Below are 20,718 nucleotides of genomic sequence, written 5' to 3' on the forward strand. Positions count from 1 at the left end.
CGCTCTGGAGGCCTGGATACCCGGGTTGCGGGTTCTGTTGGGTTCTGTTGCCGGCAGGTGACATCATTTCCTGGGGTTCGTGCTGAGGTCCCTTCCCCAAAACTTCGCAAGGGAATCTCTGGGTTTCTGACTGCTCGACCACCCCCCTTAGGCCATGTGCAGGCACAGTGACAGCCACACAGCCCAGCCCACAGCCCTGGGGAGGCCTGGGTGCAGCCAGGGCCTGAGCTCCGAGGACCCCGCTGCTCTCAGACCAGGCTCCTTCTTCTCATAAGTGGTGTGGCCCTGGACAAGCATATGCCCCTCAGGGTTTCCCCGGTCTCTCCATCTGCAGAGTGGGGGTCATTCTCCCATCTGTTTCCTAGGTCTGTCGGCCTACGAGCAGCTCCATGCCTTTCCACCTGGGGCTGATATCACGTGGAGCTTGTGCGCTGAGACTTCAGAAAGAAAGACTCCATCCAGGGCTGACACAGCACAGAATGGGGCAGAACGAGGCCTGGATGCACCGTGGTACCCAGGAAAAGGCACTCCCCCTCCTGACTGTTTTGAGACCCCGCATGCAAGTTGGAGGACCGAAAGGAAGACTCGAAGGTCTCCCTCTCTGATAGAAAAGAGTAGCCAACTTTCTGGTCCTCTGTTTCCATTGAGATTCTGTTCAAGTGTCCCAGCTCGGCTTCTGCGGGTGGCTGAGCTTCTAATGGCTCCCTGCGTTCTTGTCTTTTCCTCTCCAAACCTTCCGTCCGTTTCCCCCTTCTGGGGTGGATGGGCGCTGTCATTGCTTCTACCTTCGAGACAGATTGATGAAAAGTCTGGACCATCGACTCCTTTCCTCTCTTTGGTTCCGTGTCTCTCTCTGGCTGTGTCCCTCTCTTTTCCTTTCTCGATTCAGTCTGTGTCTTCCTCTTTCTCTCTCGTGTGTGGATGGATGGATGCTAGGAATGCACATGTATATGATTAGATGAGGGTTATGTTTTAGGGATAGGTTAGAGGGAGAGAAAGGCTTTAGGTCGGAGTTGGTCATGGGGGAAGGGTCAAGGGTGGTGGTGGTGTTTCTTGGAATCTGAGTGCTGTGCATTCTTCGTCTCTTTCCATATGAACCCCTTCTCAGATACACCACTTGCAAGGAGTCTCTCATGTTCCGTTTCCTATCTTTTGCATTTGTGAATGCTTAGCTTCTCTGTTGTGAAGAGGTTCCATTGGATGGAAACCCATTGGTGTACTTGGTTTCCCTCTTTCCCTTACTTGAAGAGACCCATTTCTACCTCCGCCCAGCAAATGGCAAGGAGACTCTGATGTTAAGGAGCCTTTGACCTACGCTTCTTTCTAGCTATCTCATGACATCAGTCTTTAGGGTGAGGTTTTTCCCCGATATTGAGGTGGTGTGAGATCAAAACCAATAGCGTTCTTCAGATGTAGCTGTCTGGTTTTCCCATGGACATTGATTGAAGAGGCTTTCTTGTTCCCATTTGGATATTCTCCCCTTCTGTGTCAGAGATGAGTTGACCTTGGATGCCGGGGTTTGTTTCTGGACCCTCAACTTTATTCCATCGATCTGGATCTGTGTGTGTTGTTGTATTCCCAATAGCATACTGTCCTGCTGCTGCCGCTGCGGCTAAGTCACTTCAGTCGTGTCTGACTCTGCGCGACCCCATGGCCTGCAGCCTACCAGGCTCCTCCGTCCAGGGCATTTTCCAGGCAAGAGTACTGGAGTGGGTCGCCATCGCCTTCTCCGATACTCTCCTGAGGATCCTAGTTTGGTCGTCTAATTTCCTTTCACACAACCTTGGACGTCCGTATCGGGGCTTTTTCGTCGGATTGTATTGACAATTTAGGCTCTTTTCTGTTTCCGTAACCCCTTTTGCAATTCTTTGTTCGGTGCAAACATGCATTGGCATTTTGGGAGGAATAGCATCGAAGCTGTGGATTGCCTTGTGGGGCTGTGACATCATTTTCCCAATAGGAATTCTTTCAAGCCCTGAGCACAGCTTCTCTTTCCAGTGATTGGTGTGGGCTTGATCTTCTTTCTTCCATCTCTCGCCGTTTTGTGAGAACAGGTCCTTCCTTCCCTTCTGGGTTAGATGGACTCGTGGGTATCACTTCAGTGAATGGCATTGTCAGTGGGGGTGATAATTCCCTTCTCATTGGAAGACTTTGCGGTGAGTATTAGAAGTGCAAGTGATTTCTCTTCCCCTTCCTCCCTGTCCATCTCTCAGAGCCACCGGGAAACAGAGGCCTCATCCAGGGTCACACAGGCCTGAGGGAGTGCAACTAGACTGTTGTTTCTTCAGGCCCTCAGTGCTGGACATCATCCGGGATACTCTGTGTGTGTCTTCCTCAGTCTGGCGTCCCTTCAGACCTTTCCCTAGTTTTCACAGGCTTGTTGTGTTGGTGTTCTTTGTCTGTTTGGAGACACGTCCTTGAGAAGCTTTGTGTTTCCACTCATTCGTCTCGCGATGTATGACCTGTCTTTTGCTTTTGTAATGAGGTCTTTCCCACGGTAGATATCTTTGATTTTGCAAAGTCCACTGTATTCTCTGGGTTGTTTTGTGGACTGCCTTTTAGTTTTGTGTGTGAAGACTCAAAGCACGTGTCCGGTTTCTGCTCATTGTTCTTCTAGATTTGTGACAAGTTTTCATGGAAACTTTGTCTAGGGATAACTGGAAGTGAACTCGGTGTAAGGTGTCAAGTCTCCATCTCCATTCATGTCATGCCCTGCAGTTTCCAATTCCCTGTTCCTGAGTGGTTTTGGAGACCTTGTGGGAAGTTTGGTTGCATCGGAGTTTGCATTTCCACCTTGAGTAGATTCACACTGTTCTGCCCTCAGGGACACTGTCAAGGGGGAGTGAGGAGCAGCCTGCACTTGCAGCAGTGACCACACGGTGGGGCGAGTGCTGCTGTTCCCTCTGGGAGCCCCAGGCCACAGGCATCCCAGTGAGGAGCCAGCTCTGTGCTCAGCTGAAAGGAGTTATTCTCTCAGGAGCCTCTGAGCCCTTGCCTTTGGATCACCCAGGGTGGGCATTTATTGTGACAGAAAAAAATTGCCCTGAATTCCATGGACGGAAGAGCCTGGCTGTGTAGAGTTCGTGAGTTGCCGTGAATCAGACACAACTGAGGACACAAAAACTCAATAGACTAAAACACTTTTTGGGGGTGGGGGGAGTGAAAGGGGGTGATGTGGGGTTTTTTGTCTTATATAATAGCCAAGGGAAATCTAGTTTAAACCTAAATTCACATAGATGGGAAAGGTATAGCTCTCCGTCACCCTATTAAAAAAAAAAAAAAAAAAACGACTTAACTTTTCTGAAAGTTTATTTAGTAGCTTCCTTGAGCAGTTCATTGTGAAGCTTTTTTTTTTTTTTTCTGTGACATTGGCCTCATTAAAAAGTACGGTTTGCGTTTACTGGATAATTTTGTTCATTGGTTTGTTAGGGAATCTTGGTAATATCTGAGTTTCCTGGGGAGCATGGTCACATGACCTGGCCCTGGCCAATCGGTGCGTTCCACCTCCCTGGCCACTGTGATTGGCTCCGGACTGGGGCAGTGCCCAATCGGGGCCCAGGGCCGGGCCTCACGTTGGAAGCCAGGGGAAGACGAGCTCTCGTCCTGCTGGGGTAGGGGAAGGGGTGGGGCCGGGGGAGGTCAGGCTCCAGCAGTGGGAGGGGCTTGAGGTCCGCCTGCGGCAGTTGGTGACCTTCCTGCTCCCCTCAGGGCAGAGCCGCCGGCCTGAGAATGAGGGCGCTGCTGAGCCCAGGGGCTGGGATGGCCCGTTGCTGCTGTGGTCCCAGAGCTCCACCCGAGACCTGAGGGAGGCCGTCTGCCCGTGAGTCCTCTCCCGCTTGTCTGTCAGCTTGTTTGAAGCATGCTGGGTTTTCTGCCCAGCTGGCTAAGGGGAGTCCCTGGAAATGCAAGGGTGTGGGTTTTGGCAGACTTCAGGGAAGACATGCCAGATGAGCCTGGGAGACTCCAGCTTAATCTGGATTCAGGAGATATCTCTTCGGGCCAGCTAGTAATTGTAGGATAAGCCTAATGAGTCTTCACAGGATGAAGAGAGTAACGTGCCAAGGTAGCAATCGATGTCCTCCTTCGAGAGGATGAAGCTGGTGCTCAGAGAAGGGGGGAACTTGGCCACAGCAAGGAGGTGTGCACCCAGACAGAACCCCCAGATCCGGCCATTTGAGCTCAGGGAGGCCACTGGTGTGGCTTGTCCCTGTGGCAGGGGCCGAGGCACGCAGCCCACCCTGATTCCTGCGGGGGCCTGACTTGGGAAGTGCCATCTGGTAGCTTTGAGACTCACCAAACCAAATTGCACTGGAGAGAGGAAGGACACCTTCCTTCATCCACCCCCCACCCCCGCCGGATTCCCACATACCCTGACCCCTTTCTCTGGATTTCGGAGCCATTTCCAGAGTCCCGCTCATATGACCTCATTCGAAGTGCACTGTGGACGAGCTGCCATGTGCAGCTGCTACCACAGCAGCCAAGGGCTTTAGCTCCCGAGTACCTCCCTTCCTTTGGAACTTGGGGGCCCTCTACTCCCCACTTGCACACCACAGACCTTTGCTGAGGATTGTGGGGACCCTCACTCAGTTTGCAGCACGTTGTAGCCATCCCTGTCCTCTCAATACCTCCCTTGCAACTCAGCTTGTGAGCTCCTTTGGAGCAGCGTGGCCCACCTGGCTGCAACGGAAGAGACACAGCTGACAGGGAAACAACAGCTTAGATCTGACAGCCGGAAAGCTCTGTCAAAAGGGACCTCCCTCTTCACACCGTAGAGGCTGTAGGAGCCGCCAGGGTTTGGGAACCAGTGCTGGGGCCAAAATGACTCCACAGCTGTTTTCCTTCCTGGGGAGGGTTCTGGCTCCAGTGGGAATGGCTCAAGTCTCCTAAGGTTCTGAAAGCCCACTGTGTGCAGATTCACGGTACACAGAGAGGAGAAGGTGGAGTCCTGCCCTGGAGGTGGGCACAGCTCACGGATGAGCCAGGCAGGCAGGCAGGCAGGCAGGGCATGAGAACACCTGAGCTGCCTTCATGAGTGAATGGTGTGGGGGCAGAGGAAGAGAAGCCGGTCTGCTCCCTCATGTGGTGCCCAGGGCAGGTTGTCCCCAGAGGAAACCCTTACGACGGTGAGGACTATCACTGCTGTTTCCCAAGGGGTTCCGTCGGTGCGTGTCTTCCCCGGAGCGGTCAGGCCGTCTCTAAAGTACACTGGCCATGGGCATTGCCTCTCCTTGGAACTTCCCATGTGTTTCTCTTTTTTATGGAACAGTGATTTTTTAGAGGGGTTCTGGGCCACAAGGTTGTTGGGTCATTTTCTAGCCTTCTGTCGTGAAGAACGCTTTCCTGGGCGTTGGGGTGGTTTGTTGTTCCAGCTCCCTTTCTTGGCTTCTTTTGGGAGCTGGTGCAACAAGAGGAGCTCAGCCTCTGCCTTCTGGCTGAGATGTCACCCTTCAAACAGCAATGCCTGCCTGGAGATAATGATGGCATTTGCCAAAAGGGCTTCGTTTGGCACATGGTATCTTGAAAGGACGTACACCGTCCTTTCAGCTATCAAAGGCTAGTTCAAATGACATACAAATGAGAACTCTCCAATGGAGTCTTACAGTAGGTGGAGAGTCCGAAAAAAACTCCTTCAGTCATTTCACTGAGAGTCATTGATTGGGGACACCAAGAATATAGGAAGGAATGCAGAAAGAAAAGATGAAATTGTGTTCAGGATCGGGGGGAGGGATGAACAGGGCGTGCTTGCCTTGAATCCAGGCTTTGTTGGGGGGTGGGGCATAAAGATCGAACGGGTCTGAAACTACAAAGTGGGATGGTAACACAGTATCACCAGAGTTACACAACAGTGTTCCCAAATTGCAACAATGATGAAAAAGTTTACTAATCCCAACTTAACCAAGAGAAATACAGGAAACCATACGCAAAATAAAACATCACCAGAAAGGTGGAAACAAACCAAATGCAAAGCAGTTCAGGGGAAAGGAACTCCATGTCCCCTGGGGGCAGACCGAGTTGCCGGCGTCCACGGTGAGCAGACAGGGATGGAGGCTGCAGAGCCGACCGCTCCCCTGGACGTGGTGTTTCCGGCAAGGGCTCTGGGTCTCTGCCCAGAGCGGGGGCTCGTTCTTCCTGCAGGGGCGAGTGAGTCATCGTCGGCGTCTGGGTGTTGCGCGGGAGCCAGGGCAGGCTCTCCCTGCCGAGGCGGTGACTCCTCCTCTGCCTCGGGTTCTCCTGCCAAAGCCCGAGCAGGTACAGGTGCACGTGGAGGTGGAGGTTCTGGCTGAGGGGGTGGGACATCAGTGCCTGGGGCTGGGGGCCCTGCAGGCACGGAGATCCGATCTGCCCGGTGTGCTGGCCAGTACCCAGCTGGCCTGGTGTCTCTGCGAGGGCAAGTCTCGGTTCTCCATCTGGCCTCGGTGGATCCCTGGGTCCTGCACCTGGAGCCACCACCTCTGTAGGGACAGGTCTGGGAAGTAGAGCCTGGTTCCAGTTGGAGGCCAGTGCTAGAGCTGGGGGAGAAGCAAAGTTTGCCCACAGGCCAGCCTTGGCATGTGCGTATCCCGGGACAGAAAGCTTCCAAGAGATTCCCAAAGAATACCCAGGGTCGGATGTCTTTTGGGACTGAAGTGTGCAAGATGGGGGTGGGGGTGTGAGGCCAGCGCTTGCTGCAGGCCCAGCAGCATCTTTCGGGGACTCGTCCGTGTGTAGCTCAGCACCCCCTCCCCACACACTCCCGTGCACCAGCCCCAGCGTCCTCACCTCTGTGCTCTGGCGTGCTGGGCTCCAGGTCCTCCTGCTGCCTCAGAGGCCGGGGTTCTCGGGACTCTGGGTCAGAGCCGGGTGTGCTGAGCTCCGTGGCAGCCTCAGACTGGGCCGCCGGGTGTATCCTGGGCGGTGTCTCGGCAGCAGGCCTTCCCCGCCTCTGCTTCGCCCCCGGTGGGGCTGATGCCTCCCTGGGCACGCTCACCTGGAGCCTGCACTGGGCCTCACGGGCGGGGGGGTGGTGCTCCGACCCCTCCCTCTGGGAGGTGGACGGGGTGTCCCCGTCCTCGGCCTCATCACGTGGGAAGCTCTGCAACGACAGTGACCGTCAGCCAGCCGTGCTGGGAGTTTTCCGAGCTGGGCCTGGCCAGTGGAGCCGCTGCTTCTGCCTGCTCGAACTTCTCTTCCCAGAAGGGTCAGAGACGTGTGTCTGCTCAGATCCCCACCCGGGAGGAAAGAGACCCACCTGAGGGTGTGAGGTCAGCCTGGGCGGCCGGCGCTGCCCGCACTCTCCCCATCCCACCCAGCCTGCTCTCCCCTGGGGTGTGGACACAACTTGTCCGCAGGCTTCTGACCCCACATCCGCCTGGGCTTCCTTGAGGGAGACACACCCCGAGAAACCCGCATCCACACACACAGGCAAAGGACCCGCTGTTTCCGGGTGGCATGGGAGAGGTGGCCTGGCCCCGCCTGGGGCTCCCCGTGTTACCTTTCTGTTTCTCCGGGCAAAGGGCCAGAGGCCTCTCGGGGGTGCCCTGAGCCAACGTCGACAGGGTGCCCACGCACACTGCCTGTGAGCTCTCCTGAGGCCCCGGCCTCTGGGCAGGGGCAAACAGCAGAACATCCTGGCAGCAAGTGATCTGGCTGGGGGCTCCTCTCCGCTCTGGAGGCCTGGATACCCGGGTTGCGGGTTCTGTTGGGTTCTGTTGCCGGCAGGTGACATCATTTCCTGGGGTTCGTGCTGAGGTCCCTTCCCCAAAACTTCGCAAGGGAATCTCTGGGTTTCTGACTGCTCGACCACCCCCCTTAGGCCATGTGCAGGCACAGTGACAGCCACACAGCCCAGCCCACAGCCCTGGGGAGGCCTGGGTGCAGCCAGGGCCTGAGCTCCGAGGACCCCGCTGCTCTCAGACCAGGCTCCTTCTTCTCATAAGTGGTGTGGCCCTGGACAAGCATATGCCCCTCAGGGTTTCCCCGGTCTCTCCATCTGCAGAGTGGGGGTCATTCTCCCATCTGTTTCCTAGGTCTGTCGGCCTACGAGCAGCTCCATGCCTTTCCACCTGGGGCTGATATCACGTGGAGCTTGTGCGCTGAGACTTCAGAAAGAAAGACTCCATCCAGGGCTGACACAGCACAGAATGGGGCAGAACGAGGCCTGGATGCGCCGTGGTACCCAGGAAAAGGCACTCCCCCTCCTGACTGTTTTGAGACCCCGCATGCAAGTTGGAGGACCGAAAGGAAGACTCGAAGGTCTCCCTCTCTGATAGAAAAGAGTAGCCAACTTTCTGGTCCTCTGTTTCCATTGAGATTCTGTTCAAGTGTCCCAGCTCGGCTTCTGCGGGTGGCTGAGCTTCTAATGGCTCCCTGCGTTCTTGTCTTTTCCTCTCCAAACCTTCCGTCCGTTTCCCCCTTCTGGGGTGGATGGGCGCTGTCATTGCTTCTACCTTCGAGACAGATTGATGAAAAGTCTGGACCATCGACTCCTTTCCTCTCTTTGGTTCCGTGTCTCTCTCTGGCTGTGTCCCTCTCTTTTCCTTTCTCGATTCAGTCTGTGTCTTCCTCTTTCTCTCTCGTGTGTGGATGGATGGATGCTAGGAATGCACATGTATATGATTAGATGAGGGTTATGTTTTAGGGATAGGTTAGAGGGAGAGAAAGGCTTTAGGTCGGAGTTGGTCATGGGGGAAGGGTCAAGGGTGGTGGTGGTGTTTCTTGGAATCTGAGTGCTGTGCATTCTTCGTCTCTTTCCATATGAACCCCTTCTCAGATACACCACTTGCAAGGAGTCTCTCATGTTCCGTTTCCTATCTTTTGCATTTGTGAATGCTTAGCTTCTCTGTTGTGAAGAGGTTCCATTGGATGGAAACCCATTGGTGTACTTGGTTTCCCTCTTTCCCTTACTTGAAGAGACCCATTTCTACCTCCGCCCAGCAAATGGCAAGGAGACTCTGATGTTAAGGAGCCTTTGACCTACGCTTCTTTCTAGCTATCTCATGACATCAGTCTTTAGGGTGAGGTTTTTCCCCGATATTGAGGTGGTGTGAGATCAAAACCAATAGCGTTCTTCAGATGTAGCTGTCTGGTTTTCCCATGGACATTGATTGAAGAGGCTTTCTTGTTCCCATTTGGATATTCTCCCCTTCTGTGTCAGAGATGAGTTGACCTTGGATGCCGGGGTTTGTTTCTGGACCCTCAACTTTATTCCATCGATCTGGATCTGTGTGTGTTGTTGTATTCCCAATAGCATACTGTCCTGCTGCTGCCGCTGCGGCTAAGTCACTTCAGTCGTGTCTGACTCTGCGCGACCCCATGGCCTGCAGCCTACCAGGCTCCTCCGTCCAGGGCATTTTCCAGGCAAGAGTACTGGAGTGGGTCGCCATCGCCTTCTCCGATACTCTCCTGAGGATCCTAGTTTGGTCGTCTAATTTCCTTTCACACAACCTTGGACGTCCGTATCGGGGCTTTTTCGTCGGATTGTATTGACAATTTAGGCTCTTTTCTGTTTCCGTAACCCCTTTTGCAATTCTTTGTTCGGTGCGAACATGCATTGGCATTTTGGGAGGAATAGCATCGAAGCTGTGGATTGCCTTGTGGGGCTGTGACATCATTTTCCCAATAGGAATTCTTTCAAGCCCTGAGCACAGCTTCTCTTTCCAGTGATTGGTGTGGGCTTGATCTTCTTTCTTCCATCTCTCACCGTTTTGTGAGAACAGGTCCTTCCTTCCCTTCTGGGTTAGATGGACTCGTGGGTATCACTTCAGTGAATGGCATTGTCAGTGGGGGTGATAATTCCCTTCTCATTGGAAGACTTTGCGGTGAGTATTAGAAGTGCAAGTGATTTCTCTTCCCCTTCCTCCCTGTCCATCTCTCAGAGCCACCGGGAAACAGAGGCCTCATCCAGGGTCACACAGGCCTGAGGGAGTGCAACTAGACTGTTGTTTCTTCAGGCCCTCAGTGCTGGACATCATCCGGGATACTCTGTGTGTGTCTTCCTCAGTCTGGCGTCCCTTCAGACCTTTCCCTAGTTTTCACAGGCTTGTTGTGTTGGTGTTCTTTGTCTGTTTGGAGACACGTCCTTGAGAAGCTTTGTGTTTCCACTCATTCGTCTCGCGATGTATGACCTGTCTTTTGCTTTTGTAATGAGGTCTTTCCCACGGTAGATATCTTTGATTTTGCAAAGTCCACTGTATTCTCTGGGTTGTTTTGTGGACTGCCTTTTAGTTTTGTGTGTGAAGACTCAAAGCACGTGTCCGGTTTCTGCTCATTGTTCTTCTAGATTTGTGACAAGTTTTCATGGAAACTTTGTCTAGGGATAACTGGAAGTGAACTCGGTGTAAGGTGTCAAGTCTCCATCTCCATTCATGTCATGCCCTGCAGTTTCCAATTCCCTGTTCCTGAGTGGTTTTGGAGACCTTGTGGGAAGTTTGGTTGCATCGGAGTTTGCATTTCCACCTTGAGTAGATTCACACTGTTCTGCCCTCAGGGACACTGTCAAGGGGGAGTGAGGAGCAGCCTGCACTTGCAGCAGTGACCACACGGTGGGGCGAGTGCTGCTGTTCCCTCTGGGAGCCCCAGGCCACAGGCATCCCAGTGAGGAGCCAGCTCTGTGCTCAGCTGAAAGGAGTTATTCTCTCAGGAGCCTCTGAGCCCTTGCCTTTGGATCACCCAGGGTGGGCATTTATTGTGACAGAAAAAAATTGCCCTGAATTCCATGGACGGAAGAGCCTGGCTGTGTAGAGTTCGTGAGTTGCCGTGAATCAGACACAACTGAGGACACAAAAACTCAATAGACTAAAACACTTTTTGGGGGTGGGGGGAGTGAAAGGGGGTGATGTGGGGTTTTTTGTCTTATATAATAGCCAAGGGAAATCTAGTTTAAACCTAAATTCACATAGATGGGAAAGGTATAGCTCTCCGTCACCCTATTAAAAAAAAAAAAAAAACGACTTAACTTTTCTGAAAGTTTATTTAGTAGCTTCCTTGAGCAGTTCATTGTGAAGCATTTTTTTTTTTTCTGTGACATTGGCCTCATTAAAAAGTACGGTTTGCGTTTACTGGATAATTTTGTTCATTGGTTTGTTAGGGAATCTTGGTAATATTTGAGTTTCCTGGGGAGCATGGTCACATGACCTGGCCCTGGCCAATCGGTGCGTTCCACCTCCCTGGCCACTGTGATTGGCTCCGGACTGGGGCAGTGCCCAATCGGGGCCCAGGGCCGGGCCTCACGTTGGAAGCCAGGGGAAGACGAGCTCTCGTCCTGCTGGGGTAGGGGAAGGGGTGGGGCCGGGGGAGGTCAGGCTCCAGCAGTGGGAGGGGCTTGAGGTCCGCCTGCGGCAGTTGGTGACCTTCCTGCTCCCCTCAGGGCAGAGCCGCCGGCCTGAGAATGAGGGCGCTGCTGAGCCCAGGGGCTGGGATGGCCCGTTGCTGCTGTGGTCCCAGAGCTCCACCCGAGACCTGAGGGAGGCCGTCTGCCCGTGAGTCCTCTCCCGCTTGTCTGTCAGCTTGTTTGAAGCATGCTGGGTTTTCTGCCCAGCTGGCTAAGGGGAGTCCCTGGAAATGCAAGGGTGTGGGTTTTGGCAGACTTCAGGGAAGACATGCCAGATGAGCCTGGGAGACTCCAGCTTAATCTGGATTCAGGAGATATCTCTTCGGGCCAGCTAGTAATTGTAGGATAAGCCTAATGAGTCTTCACAGGATGAAGAGAGTAACGTGCCAAGGTAGCAATCGATGTCCTCCTTCGAGAGGATGAAGCTGGTGCTCAGAGAAGGGGGGAACTTGGCCACAGCAAGGAGGTGTGCACCCAGACAGAACCCCCAGATCCGGCCATTTGAGCTCAGGGAGGCCACTGGTGTGGCTTGTCCCTGTGGCAGGGGCCGAGGCACGCAGCCCACCCTGATTCCTGCGGGGGCCTGACTTGGGAAGTGCCATCTGGTAGCTTTGAGACTCACCAAACCAAATTGCACTGGAGAGAGGAAGGACACCTTCCTTCATCCACCCCCCACCCCCGCCGGATTCCCACATACCCTGACCCCTTTCTCTGGATTTCGGAGCCATTTCCAGAGTCCCGCTCATATGACCTCATTCGAAGTGCACTGTGGACGAGCTGCCATGTGCAGGTGCTACCACAGCAGCCAAGGGCTTTAGCTCCCGAGTACCTCCCTTCCTTTGGAACTTGGGGGCCCTCTACTCCCCACTTGCACACCACAGACCTTTGCTGAGGATTGTGGGGACCCTCACTCAGTTTGCAGCACGTTGTAGCCATCCCTGTCCTCTCAATACCTCCCTTGCAACTCAGCTTGTGAGCTCCTTTGGAGCAGCGTGGCCCACCTGGCTGCAACGGAAGAGACACAGCTGACAGGGAAACAACAGCTTAGATCTGACAGCCGGAAAGCTCTGTCAAAAGGGACCTCCCTCTTCACACCGTAGAGGCTGTAGGAGCCGCCAGGGTTTGGGAACCAGTGCTGGGGCCAAAATGACTCCACAGCTGTTTTCCTTCCTGGGGAGGGTTCTGGCTCCAGTGGGAATGGCTCAAGTCTCCTAAGGTTCTGAAAGCCCACTGTGTGCAGATTCACGGTACACAGAGAGGAGAAGGTGGAGTCCTGCCCTGGAGGTGGGCACAGCTCACGGATGAGCCAGGCAGGCAGGCAGGCAGGCAGGGCATGAGAACACCTGAGCTGCCTTCATGAGTGAATGGTGTGGGGGCAGAGGAAGAGAAGCCGGTCTGCTCCCTCATGTGGTGCCCAGGGCAGGTTGTCCCCAGAGGAAACCCTTACGACGGTGAGGACTATCACTGCTGTTTCCCAAGGGGTTCCGTCGGTGCGTGTCTTCCCCGGAGCGGTCAGGCCGTCTCTAAAGTACACTGGCCATGGGCATTGCCTCTCCTTGGAACTTCCCATGTGTTTCTCTTTTTTATGGAACAGTGATTTTTTAGAGGGGTTCTGGGCCACAAGGTTGTTGGGTCATTTTCTAGCCTTCTGTCGTGAAGAACGCTTTCCTGGGCGTTGGGGTGGTTTGTTGTTCCAGCTCCCTTTCTTGGCTTCTTTTGGGAGCTGGTGCAACAAGAGGAGCTCAGCCTCTGCCTTCTGGCTGAGATGTCACCCTTCAAACAGCAATGCCTGCCTGGAGATAATGATGGCATTTGCCAAAAGGGCTTCGTTTGGCACATGATATCTTGAAAGGACGTACACCGTCCTTTCAGCTATCAAAGGCTAGTTCAAATGACATACAAATGAGAACTCTCCAATGGAGTCTTACAGTAGGTGGAGAGTCCGAAAAAAACTCCTTCAGTCATTTCACTGAGAGTCATTGATTGGGGACACCAAGAATATAGGAAGGAATGCAGAAAGAAAAGATGAAATTGTGTTCAGGATCGGGGGGAGGGATGAACAGGGCGTGCTTGCCTTGAATCCAGGCTTTGTTGGGGGGTGGGGCATAAAGATCGAACGGGTCTGAAACTACAAAGTGGGATGGTAACACAGTATCACCAGAGTTACACAACAGTGTTCCCAAATTGCAACAATGATGAAAAAGTTTACTAATCCCAACTTAACCAAGAGAAATACAGGAAACCATACACAAAATAAAACATCACCAGAAAGGTGGAAACAAACCAAATGCAAAGCAGTTCAGGGGAAAGGAACTCCATGTCCCCTGGGGGCAGACCGAGTTGCCGGCGTCCACGGTGAGCAGACAGGGATGGAGGCTGCAGAGCCGACCGCTCCCCTGGACGTGGTGTTTCCGGCAAGGGCTCTGGGTCTCTGCCCAGAGCGGGGGCTCGTTCTTCCTGCAGGGGCGAGTGAGTCATCGTCGGCGTCTGGGTGTTGCGCGGGAGCCAGGGCAGGCTCTCCCTGCCGAGGCGGTGACTCCTCCTCTGCCTCGGGTTCTCCTGCCAAAGCCCGAGCAGGTACAGGTGCACGTGGAGGTGGAGGTTCTGGCTGAGGGGGTGGGACATCAGTGCCTGGGGCTGGGGGCCCTGCAGGCACGGAGATCCGATCTGCCCGGTGTGCTGGCCAGTACCCAGCTGGCCTGGTGTCTCTGCGAGGGCAAGTCTCGGTTCTCCATCTGGCCTCGGTGGATCCCTGGGTCCTGCACCTGGAGCCACCACCTCTGTAGGGACAGGTCTGGGAAGTAGAGCCTGGTTCCAGTTGGAGGCCAGTGCTAGAGCTGGGGGAGAAGCAAAGTTTGCCCACAGGCCAGCCTTGGCATGTGCGTATCCCGGGACAGAAAGCTTCCAAGAGATTCCCAAAGAATACCCAGGGTCGGATGTCTTTTGGGACTGAAGTGTGCAAGATGGGGGTGGGGGTGTGAGGCCAGCGCTTGCTGCAGGCCCAGCAGCATCTTTCGGGGACTCATCCGTGTGTACCTCAGCACCCCCTCCCCACACACTCCCGTGCACCAGCCCCAGCGTCCTCACCTCTGTGCTCTGGCGTGCTGGGCTCCAGGTCCTCCTGCTGCCTCAGAGGCCGGGGTTCTCGGGACTCTGGGTCGGAGCCGGGTGTGCTGAGCTCCGTGGCAGCCTCAGACTGGGCCGCCGGGTGTATCCTGGGCGGTGTCTCGGCAGCAGGCCTTCCCCGCCTCCGCTTCGCCCCCGGTGGGGCTGATGCCTCCGTGGGCACGCTCACCTGGAGCCTGCACTGGGCCTCACGGGCGGGGGGGTGGTGCTCCGACCCCTCCCTCCGGGAGGTGGACGGGGTGTCCCCGTCCTCGGCCTCATCACGTGGGAAGCTCTGCAACGACAGTGACCGTCAGCCAGCCGTGCTGGGAGTTTTCCGAGCTGGGCCTGGCCAGTGGAGCCGCTGCTTCTGCCTGCTCGAACTTCTCTTCCCAGAAGGGTCAGAGACGTGTGTCTGCTCAGATCCCCACCCGGGAGGAAAGAGACCCACCTGAGGGTGTGAGGTCAGCCTGGGCGGCCGGCGCTGCCCGCACTCTCCCCATCCCACCCAGCCTGCTCTCCCCTGGGGTGTGGACACAACTTGTCCGCAGGCTTCTGACCCCACATCCGCCTGGGCTTCCTTGAGGGAGACACACCCCGAGAAACCCGCATCCACACACACAGGCAAAGGACCCGGTGTTTCCGGGTGGCATGGGAGAGGTGGCCCGGCCCCGCCTGGGGCTCCCCGTGTTACCTTTCTGTTTCTCCGGGCAAAGGGCCAGAGGCCTCTCGGGGGTGCCCTGAGCCAACGTCGACAGGGTGCCCACGCACACTGCCTGTGAGCTCTCCTGAGGCCCCGGCCTCTGGGCAGGGGCAAACAGCAGAACATCCTGGCAGCAAGTGATCTGGCTGGGGGCTCCTCTCCGCTCTGGAGGCCTGGATACCCGGGTTGCGGGTTCTGTTGGGTTCTGTTGCCGGCAGGTGACATCATTTCCTGGGGTTCGTGCTGAGGTCCCTTCCCCAAAACTTCGCAAGGGAATCTCTGGGTTTCTGACTGCTCGACCACCCCCCTTAGGCCATGTGCAGGCACAGTGACAGCCACACAGCCCAGCCCACAGCCCTGGGGAGGCCTGGGTGCAGCCAGGGCCTGAGCTCCGAGGAGCCCGCTGCTCTCAGACCAGGCTCCTTCTTCTCATAAGTGGTGTGGCCCTGGACAAGCATATGCCCCTCAGGGTTTCCCCGGTCTCTCCATCTGCAGAGTGGGGGTCATTCTCCCATCTGTTTCCTAGGTCTGTCGGCCTACGAGCAGCTCCATGCCTTTCCACCTGGGGCTGATATCACGTGGAGCTTGTGCGCTGAGACTTCAGAAAGAAAGACTCCATCCAGGGCTGACACAGCACAGAATGGGGCAGAACGAGGCCTGGATGCGCCGTGGTACCCAGGAAAAGGCACTCCCCCTCCTGACTGTTTTGAGACCCCGCATGCAAGTTGGAGGACCGAAAGGAAGACTCGAAGGTCTCCCTCTCTGATAGAAAAGAGTAGCCAACTTTCTGGTCCTCTGTTTCCATTGAGATTCTGTTCAAGTGTCCCAGCTCGGCTTCTGCGGGTGGCTGAGCTTCTAATGGCTCCCTGCGTTCTTGTCTTTTCCTCTCCAAACCTTCCGTCCGTTTCCCCCTTCTGGGGTGGATGGGCGCTGTCATTGCTTCTACCTTCGAGACAGATTGATGAAAAGTCTGGACCATCGACTCCTTTCCTCTCTTTGGTTCCGTGTCTCTCTCTGGCTGTGTCCCTCTCTTTTCCTTTCTCGATTCAGTCTGTGTCTTCCTCTTTCTCTCTCGTGTGTGGATGGATGGATGCTAGGAATGCACATGTATATGATTAGATGAGGGTTATGTTTTAGGGATAGGTTAGAGGGAGAGAAAGGCTTTAGGTCGGAGTTGGTCATGGGGGAAGGGTCAAGGGTGGTGGTGGTGTTTCTTGGAATCTGAGTGCTGTGCATTCTTCGTCTCTTTCCATATGAACCCCTTCTCAGATACACCACTTGCAAGGAGTCTCTCATGTTCCGTTTCCTATCTTTTGCATTTGTGAATGCTTAGCTTCTCTGTTGTGAAGAGGTTCCATTGGATGGAAACCCATTGGTGTACTTGGTTTCCCTCTTTCCCTTACTTGAAGAGACCCATTTCTACCTCCGCCCAGCAAATGGCAAGGAGACTCTGATGTTAAGGAGCCTTTGACCTACGCTTCTTTCTAGCTATCTCATGACATCAGTCTTTAGGGTGAGGTTTTTCCCCGATATTGAGGTGGTGTGAGATCAAAACCAATAGCGTTCTTCAGATGTAGCTGTCTGGTTTTCCCATGGACATTGATTGAAGAGGCTTTCTTGTTCCCATTTGGATATTCTCCCCTTCTGTGTCAGAGATGAGTTGACCTTGGATGCCGGGGTTTGTTTCTGGACCCTCAACTTTATTCCATCGATCTGGATCTGTGTGTGTTGTTGTATTCCCAATAGCATACTGTCCTGCTGCTGCCGCTGCGGCTAAGTCACTTCAGTCGTGTCTGACTCTGCGCGACCCCATGGCCTGCAGCCTACCAGGCTCCTCCGTCCAGGGCATTTTCCAGGCAAGAGTACTGGAGTGGGTCGCCATCGCCTTCTCCGATACTCTCCTGAGGATCCTAGTTTGGTCGTCTAATTTCCTTTCACACAACCTTGGACGTCCGTATCGGGGCTTTTTCGTCGGATTGTATTGACAATTTAGGCTCTTTTCTGTTTCCGTAACCCCTTTTGCAATTCTTTGTTCGGTGCGAACATGCATTGGCATTTTGGGAGGAATAGCATCGAAGCTGTGGATTGCCTTGTGGGGCTGTGACATCATTTTCCCAATAGGAATTCTTTCAAGCCCTGAGCACAGCTTCTCTTTCCAGTGATTGGTGTGGGCTTGATCTTCTTTCTTCCATCTCTCGCCGTTTTGTGAGAACAGGTCCTTCCTTCCCTTCTGGGTTAGATGGACTCGTGGGTATCACTTCAGTGAATGGCATTGTCAGTGGGGGTGATAATTCCCTTCTCATTGGAAGACTTTGCGGTGAGTATTAGAAGTGCAAGTGATTTCTCTTCCCCTTCCTCCCTGTCCATCTCTCAGAGCCACCGGGAAACAGAGGCCTCATCCAGGGTCACACAGGCCTGAGGGAGTGCAACTAGACTGTTGTTTCTTCAGGCCCTCAGTGCTGGACATCATCCGGGATACTCTGTGTGTGTCTTCCTCAGTCTGGCGTCCCTTCAGACCTTTCCCTAGTTTTCACAGGCTTGTTGTGTTGGTGTTCTTTGTCTGTTTGGAGACACGTCCTTGAGAAGCTTTGTGTTTCCACTCATTCGTCTCGCGATGTATGACCTGTCTTTTGCTTTTGTAATGAGGTCTTTCCCACGGTAGATATCTTTGATTTTGCAAAGTCCACTGTATTCTCTGGGTTGTTTTGTGGACTGCCTTTTAGTTTTGTGTGTGAAGACTCAAAGCACGTGTCCGGTTTCTGCTCATTGTTCTTCTAGATTTGTGACAAGTTTTCTTTTTTTTTTTTTTTTTATAAATTTATTTATTTTACTTGGGGGCTAATTACTTTACAATATTGTAATAGTTTTTGCCATACATTGACAAGAATCAGCCATGGGTTTACATGTGTTCCCCTTCCCGAACCCCCCACCCACCTCCCTCCCCCTCCCATCCCTCTGGATCATCCCACTGCCCCAGCCCCGAGCCCTTGTCACATGCATCGAACATGGAATGGTGCTCTGTTTCACATATGACAATACACATGTCTCAATGCCATTCTCCCAGAACGACCCACCCTCACCTTCTCCCTCAGAGTCCATAAAATTGTTCCATGCATCTGTGTCTCTCATTCTGTCCCGCATATAGGGTTATCGTTACCATCTTTCAGATTCCATATATATGCATTAGTATACTGTATTGTTGTTTTTCTTTCTGGCTTACTTCACTCTGTATAATGGGCTCCAGTTTCATCCATCTCAGTAGAACCGGTTCAAATGTATTTTTTTTAATGGCTGAGTAATATTCCATTGTGTATATGTACCACAGCTTCCTTATCCATTCATCTGCTGATGGACATCTAGGTTGCTTCCATGTCCTGGCTATTGTAAACAGTGCTGCGATGAACATTGGGGTACACGCGTCTCTTTCAATTCTGGTTTCCTCGGTGTATATGCCCAGCAGTGGGATTGCTGGGTCATATGGCAGTTCTATTCACAACAGATTCCACAGAAATACAAAGGATCATAAGAGACTACTACCAACAGCTATATGCCAATAAAATGGACAACTTGGAAGAAATGGACAAATTCTTAGAAAAGTATAACTTTCCAAAACTGAACCAGGAAGAAATAGAAGATCTTAACAGACCCATCACAAGCACGGAAATCGAAAGTGTAATCAGAAAACTTCCAGCAAACAAAAGCCCAGGACCAGACGGCTTCACAGCGGAATTCTACCAAAAATTTAGAGAAGAGCTAACACCTATCCTGCTCAAACTCTTCCAGAAAATTGCAGAAGATGGTAAACTTCCAAACTCATTCTATGAGGCCACCATCACCCTAATTCCAAAACTAGACAAAGATGTCACAAAAAAGGAAAACTACAGGCCAATATCACTGATGAACATAGATGCAAAAATCCTTAATAAAATTCTAGCAAACAGAATCCAACATCATATTAAAAAGATCATACATCATGACCAAGTGGGCTTTATCCCAGGAATGCAAGGTTTTTTTAACATCCGCAAATCAATCAATGTAATACACCACATTAACAAATTGAAAGAAAAAAACCATATGGTTATCTCAATAGATGCAGAAAAAGCCTTTGACAAAATTCAGCATCCATTTATGATTAAAACCCTCCAGAAAGCAGGAATAGAAGGAACATATCTCAACATAATAAAAGCTATATATGACAAACCCACAGCAAACATTATCCTCAATGGTGAAAAATTGAAAGCATTTCCCCTAAAGTCAGGAACAAGGCAAGGATGCCCACTTTCACCACTACTATTCAACATAGTTTTGGAAGTTTTGGCCACAGCAATCAGAGCTGAAAAAGAAATAAAAGGAATACAGATAGGAAAAGAAGAAGTAAAACTCTCACTGTTTGCAGATGACATGATCCTCTACATAGAAAACCCTAAAGACTCTACTAGAAAATTACTAGAGTTGACAAGTTTTCATGGAAACTTTGTCTAGGGATAACTGGAAGTGAACTCGGTGTAAGGTGTCAAGTCTCCATCTCCATTCATGTCATGCCCTGCAGTTTCCAATTCCCTGTTCCTGAGTGGTTTTGGAGACCTTGTGGGAAGTTTGGTTGCATCGGAGTTTGCATTTCCACCTTGAGTAGATTCACACTGTTCTGCCCTCAGGGACACTGTCAAGGGGGAGTGAGGAGCAGCCTGCACTTGCAGCAGTGACCACACGGTGGGGCGAGTGCTGCTGTTCCCTCTGGGAGCCCCAGGCCACAGGCATCCCAGTGAGGAGCCAGCTCTGTGCTCAGCTGAAAGGAGTTATTCTCTCAGGAGCCTCTGAGCCCTTGCCTTTGGATCACCCAGGGTGGGCATTTATTGTGACAGAAAAAAATTGCCCTGAATTCCATGGACGGAAGAGCCTGGCTGTGTAGAGTTCGTGAGTTGCCGTGAATCAGACACAACTGAGGACACAAAAACTCAATAGACTAAAACACTTTTTGGGGGTGGGGGGAGTGAAAGGGGGTGATGTGGGGTTTTTTGTCTTATATAATAGCCAAGGGAAATCTAGTTTAAACCTAAATTCACATAGATGGGAAAGGTATAGCTCTCCGTCACCCTATTAAAAAAAAAAAAAAAAAAAGACTTAACTTTTCTGAAAGTTTATTTAGTAGCTTCCTTGAGCAGTTCATTGTGAAGCTTTTTTTTTTTTTTTCTGTGACATTGGCCTCATTAAAAAGTACGGTTTGCGTTTACTGGATAATTTTGTTCATTGTTTTGTTAGGGAATCTTGGTAATATCTGAGTTTCCTGGGGAGCATGGTCACATGACCTGGCCCTGGCCAATCGGTGCGTTCCACCTCCCTGGCCACTGTGATTGGCTCCGGACTGGGGCAGTGCCCAATCGGGGCCCAGGGCCGGGCCTCACGTTGGAAGCCAGGGGAAGACGAGCTCTCGTCCTGCTGGGGTAGGGGAAGGGGTGGGGCCGGGGGAGGTCAGGCTCCAGCAGTGGGAGGGGCTTGAGGTCCGCCTGCGGCAGTTGGTGACCTTCCTGCTCCCCTCAGGGCAGAGCCGCCGGCCTGAGAATGAGGGCGCTGCTGAGCCCAGGGGCTGGGATGGCCCGTTGCT

The 20,718-nt window shown here is 52.9% G+C and overlaps 1 protein-coding gene across 1 annotated transcript; it reads right to left on the minus strand.

The window, feature by feature from the left end:
• Positions 1 to 13,492: 13,492 nt before the first annotated feature.
• Positions 13,493 to 15,277, minus strand: LOC145514042 (uncharacterized). Its single transcript, XM_081511126.1, has 3 exons — positions 15,108 to 15,277; positions 14,396 to 14,708; positions 13,493 to 14,145 (listed from the first exon to the last, which is right to left on the minus strand). The coding sequence occupies exons 1-3, from the start codon at positions 15,240 to 15,242 to the stop codon at positions 13,517 to 13,519; spliced, it is 1,077 nt and encodes a 358-aa protein (XP_081367252.1). The 5' UTR covers positions 15,243 to 15,277; the 3' UTR covers positions 13,493 to 13,516.
• Positions 15,278 to 20,718: the final 5,441 nt, after the last annotated feature.

Source organism: Giraffa tippelskirchi, chromosome 7, assembly GCF_054371585.1.
Source record: "Giraffa tippelskirchi isolate mGirTip1 chromosome 7, T2T-mGirTip1v1.2.pri, whole genome shotgun sequence".
NCBI lineage: Eukaryota > Metazoa > Chordata > Mammalia > Artiodactyla > Giraffidae > Giraffa > Giraffa tippelskirchi.

Bases quoted from the DNA above. Each gene is read 5' to 3' on its own strand.
- LOC145514042 (XM_081511126.1), bottom strand. From the start codon at position 15,242: ATGTTCTGCTGTTTGCCCCTGCCCAGAGGCCGGGGCCTCAGGAGAGCT. The intron at 14,709-15,107 runs GTAACACGGGGA...CTGTCGTTGCAG, and splicing joins TTGCCCGGAGAAACAGAAAG to AGCTTCCCACGTGATGAGGC. The intron at 14,146-14,395 runs GTGAGGACGCTG...CTTCTCCCCCAG, and splicing joins CAGCACGCCAGAGCACAGAG to CTCTAGCACTGGCCTCCAAC.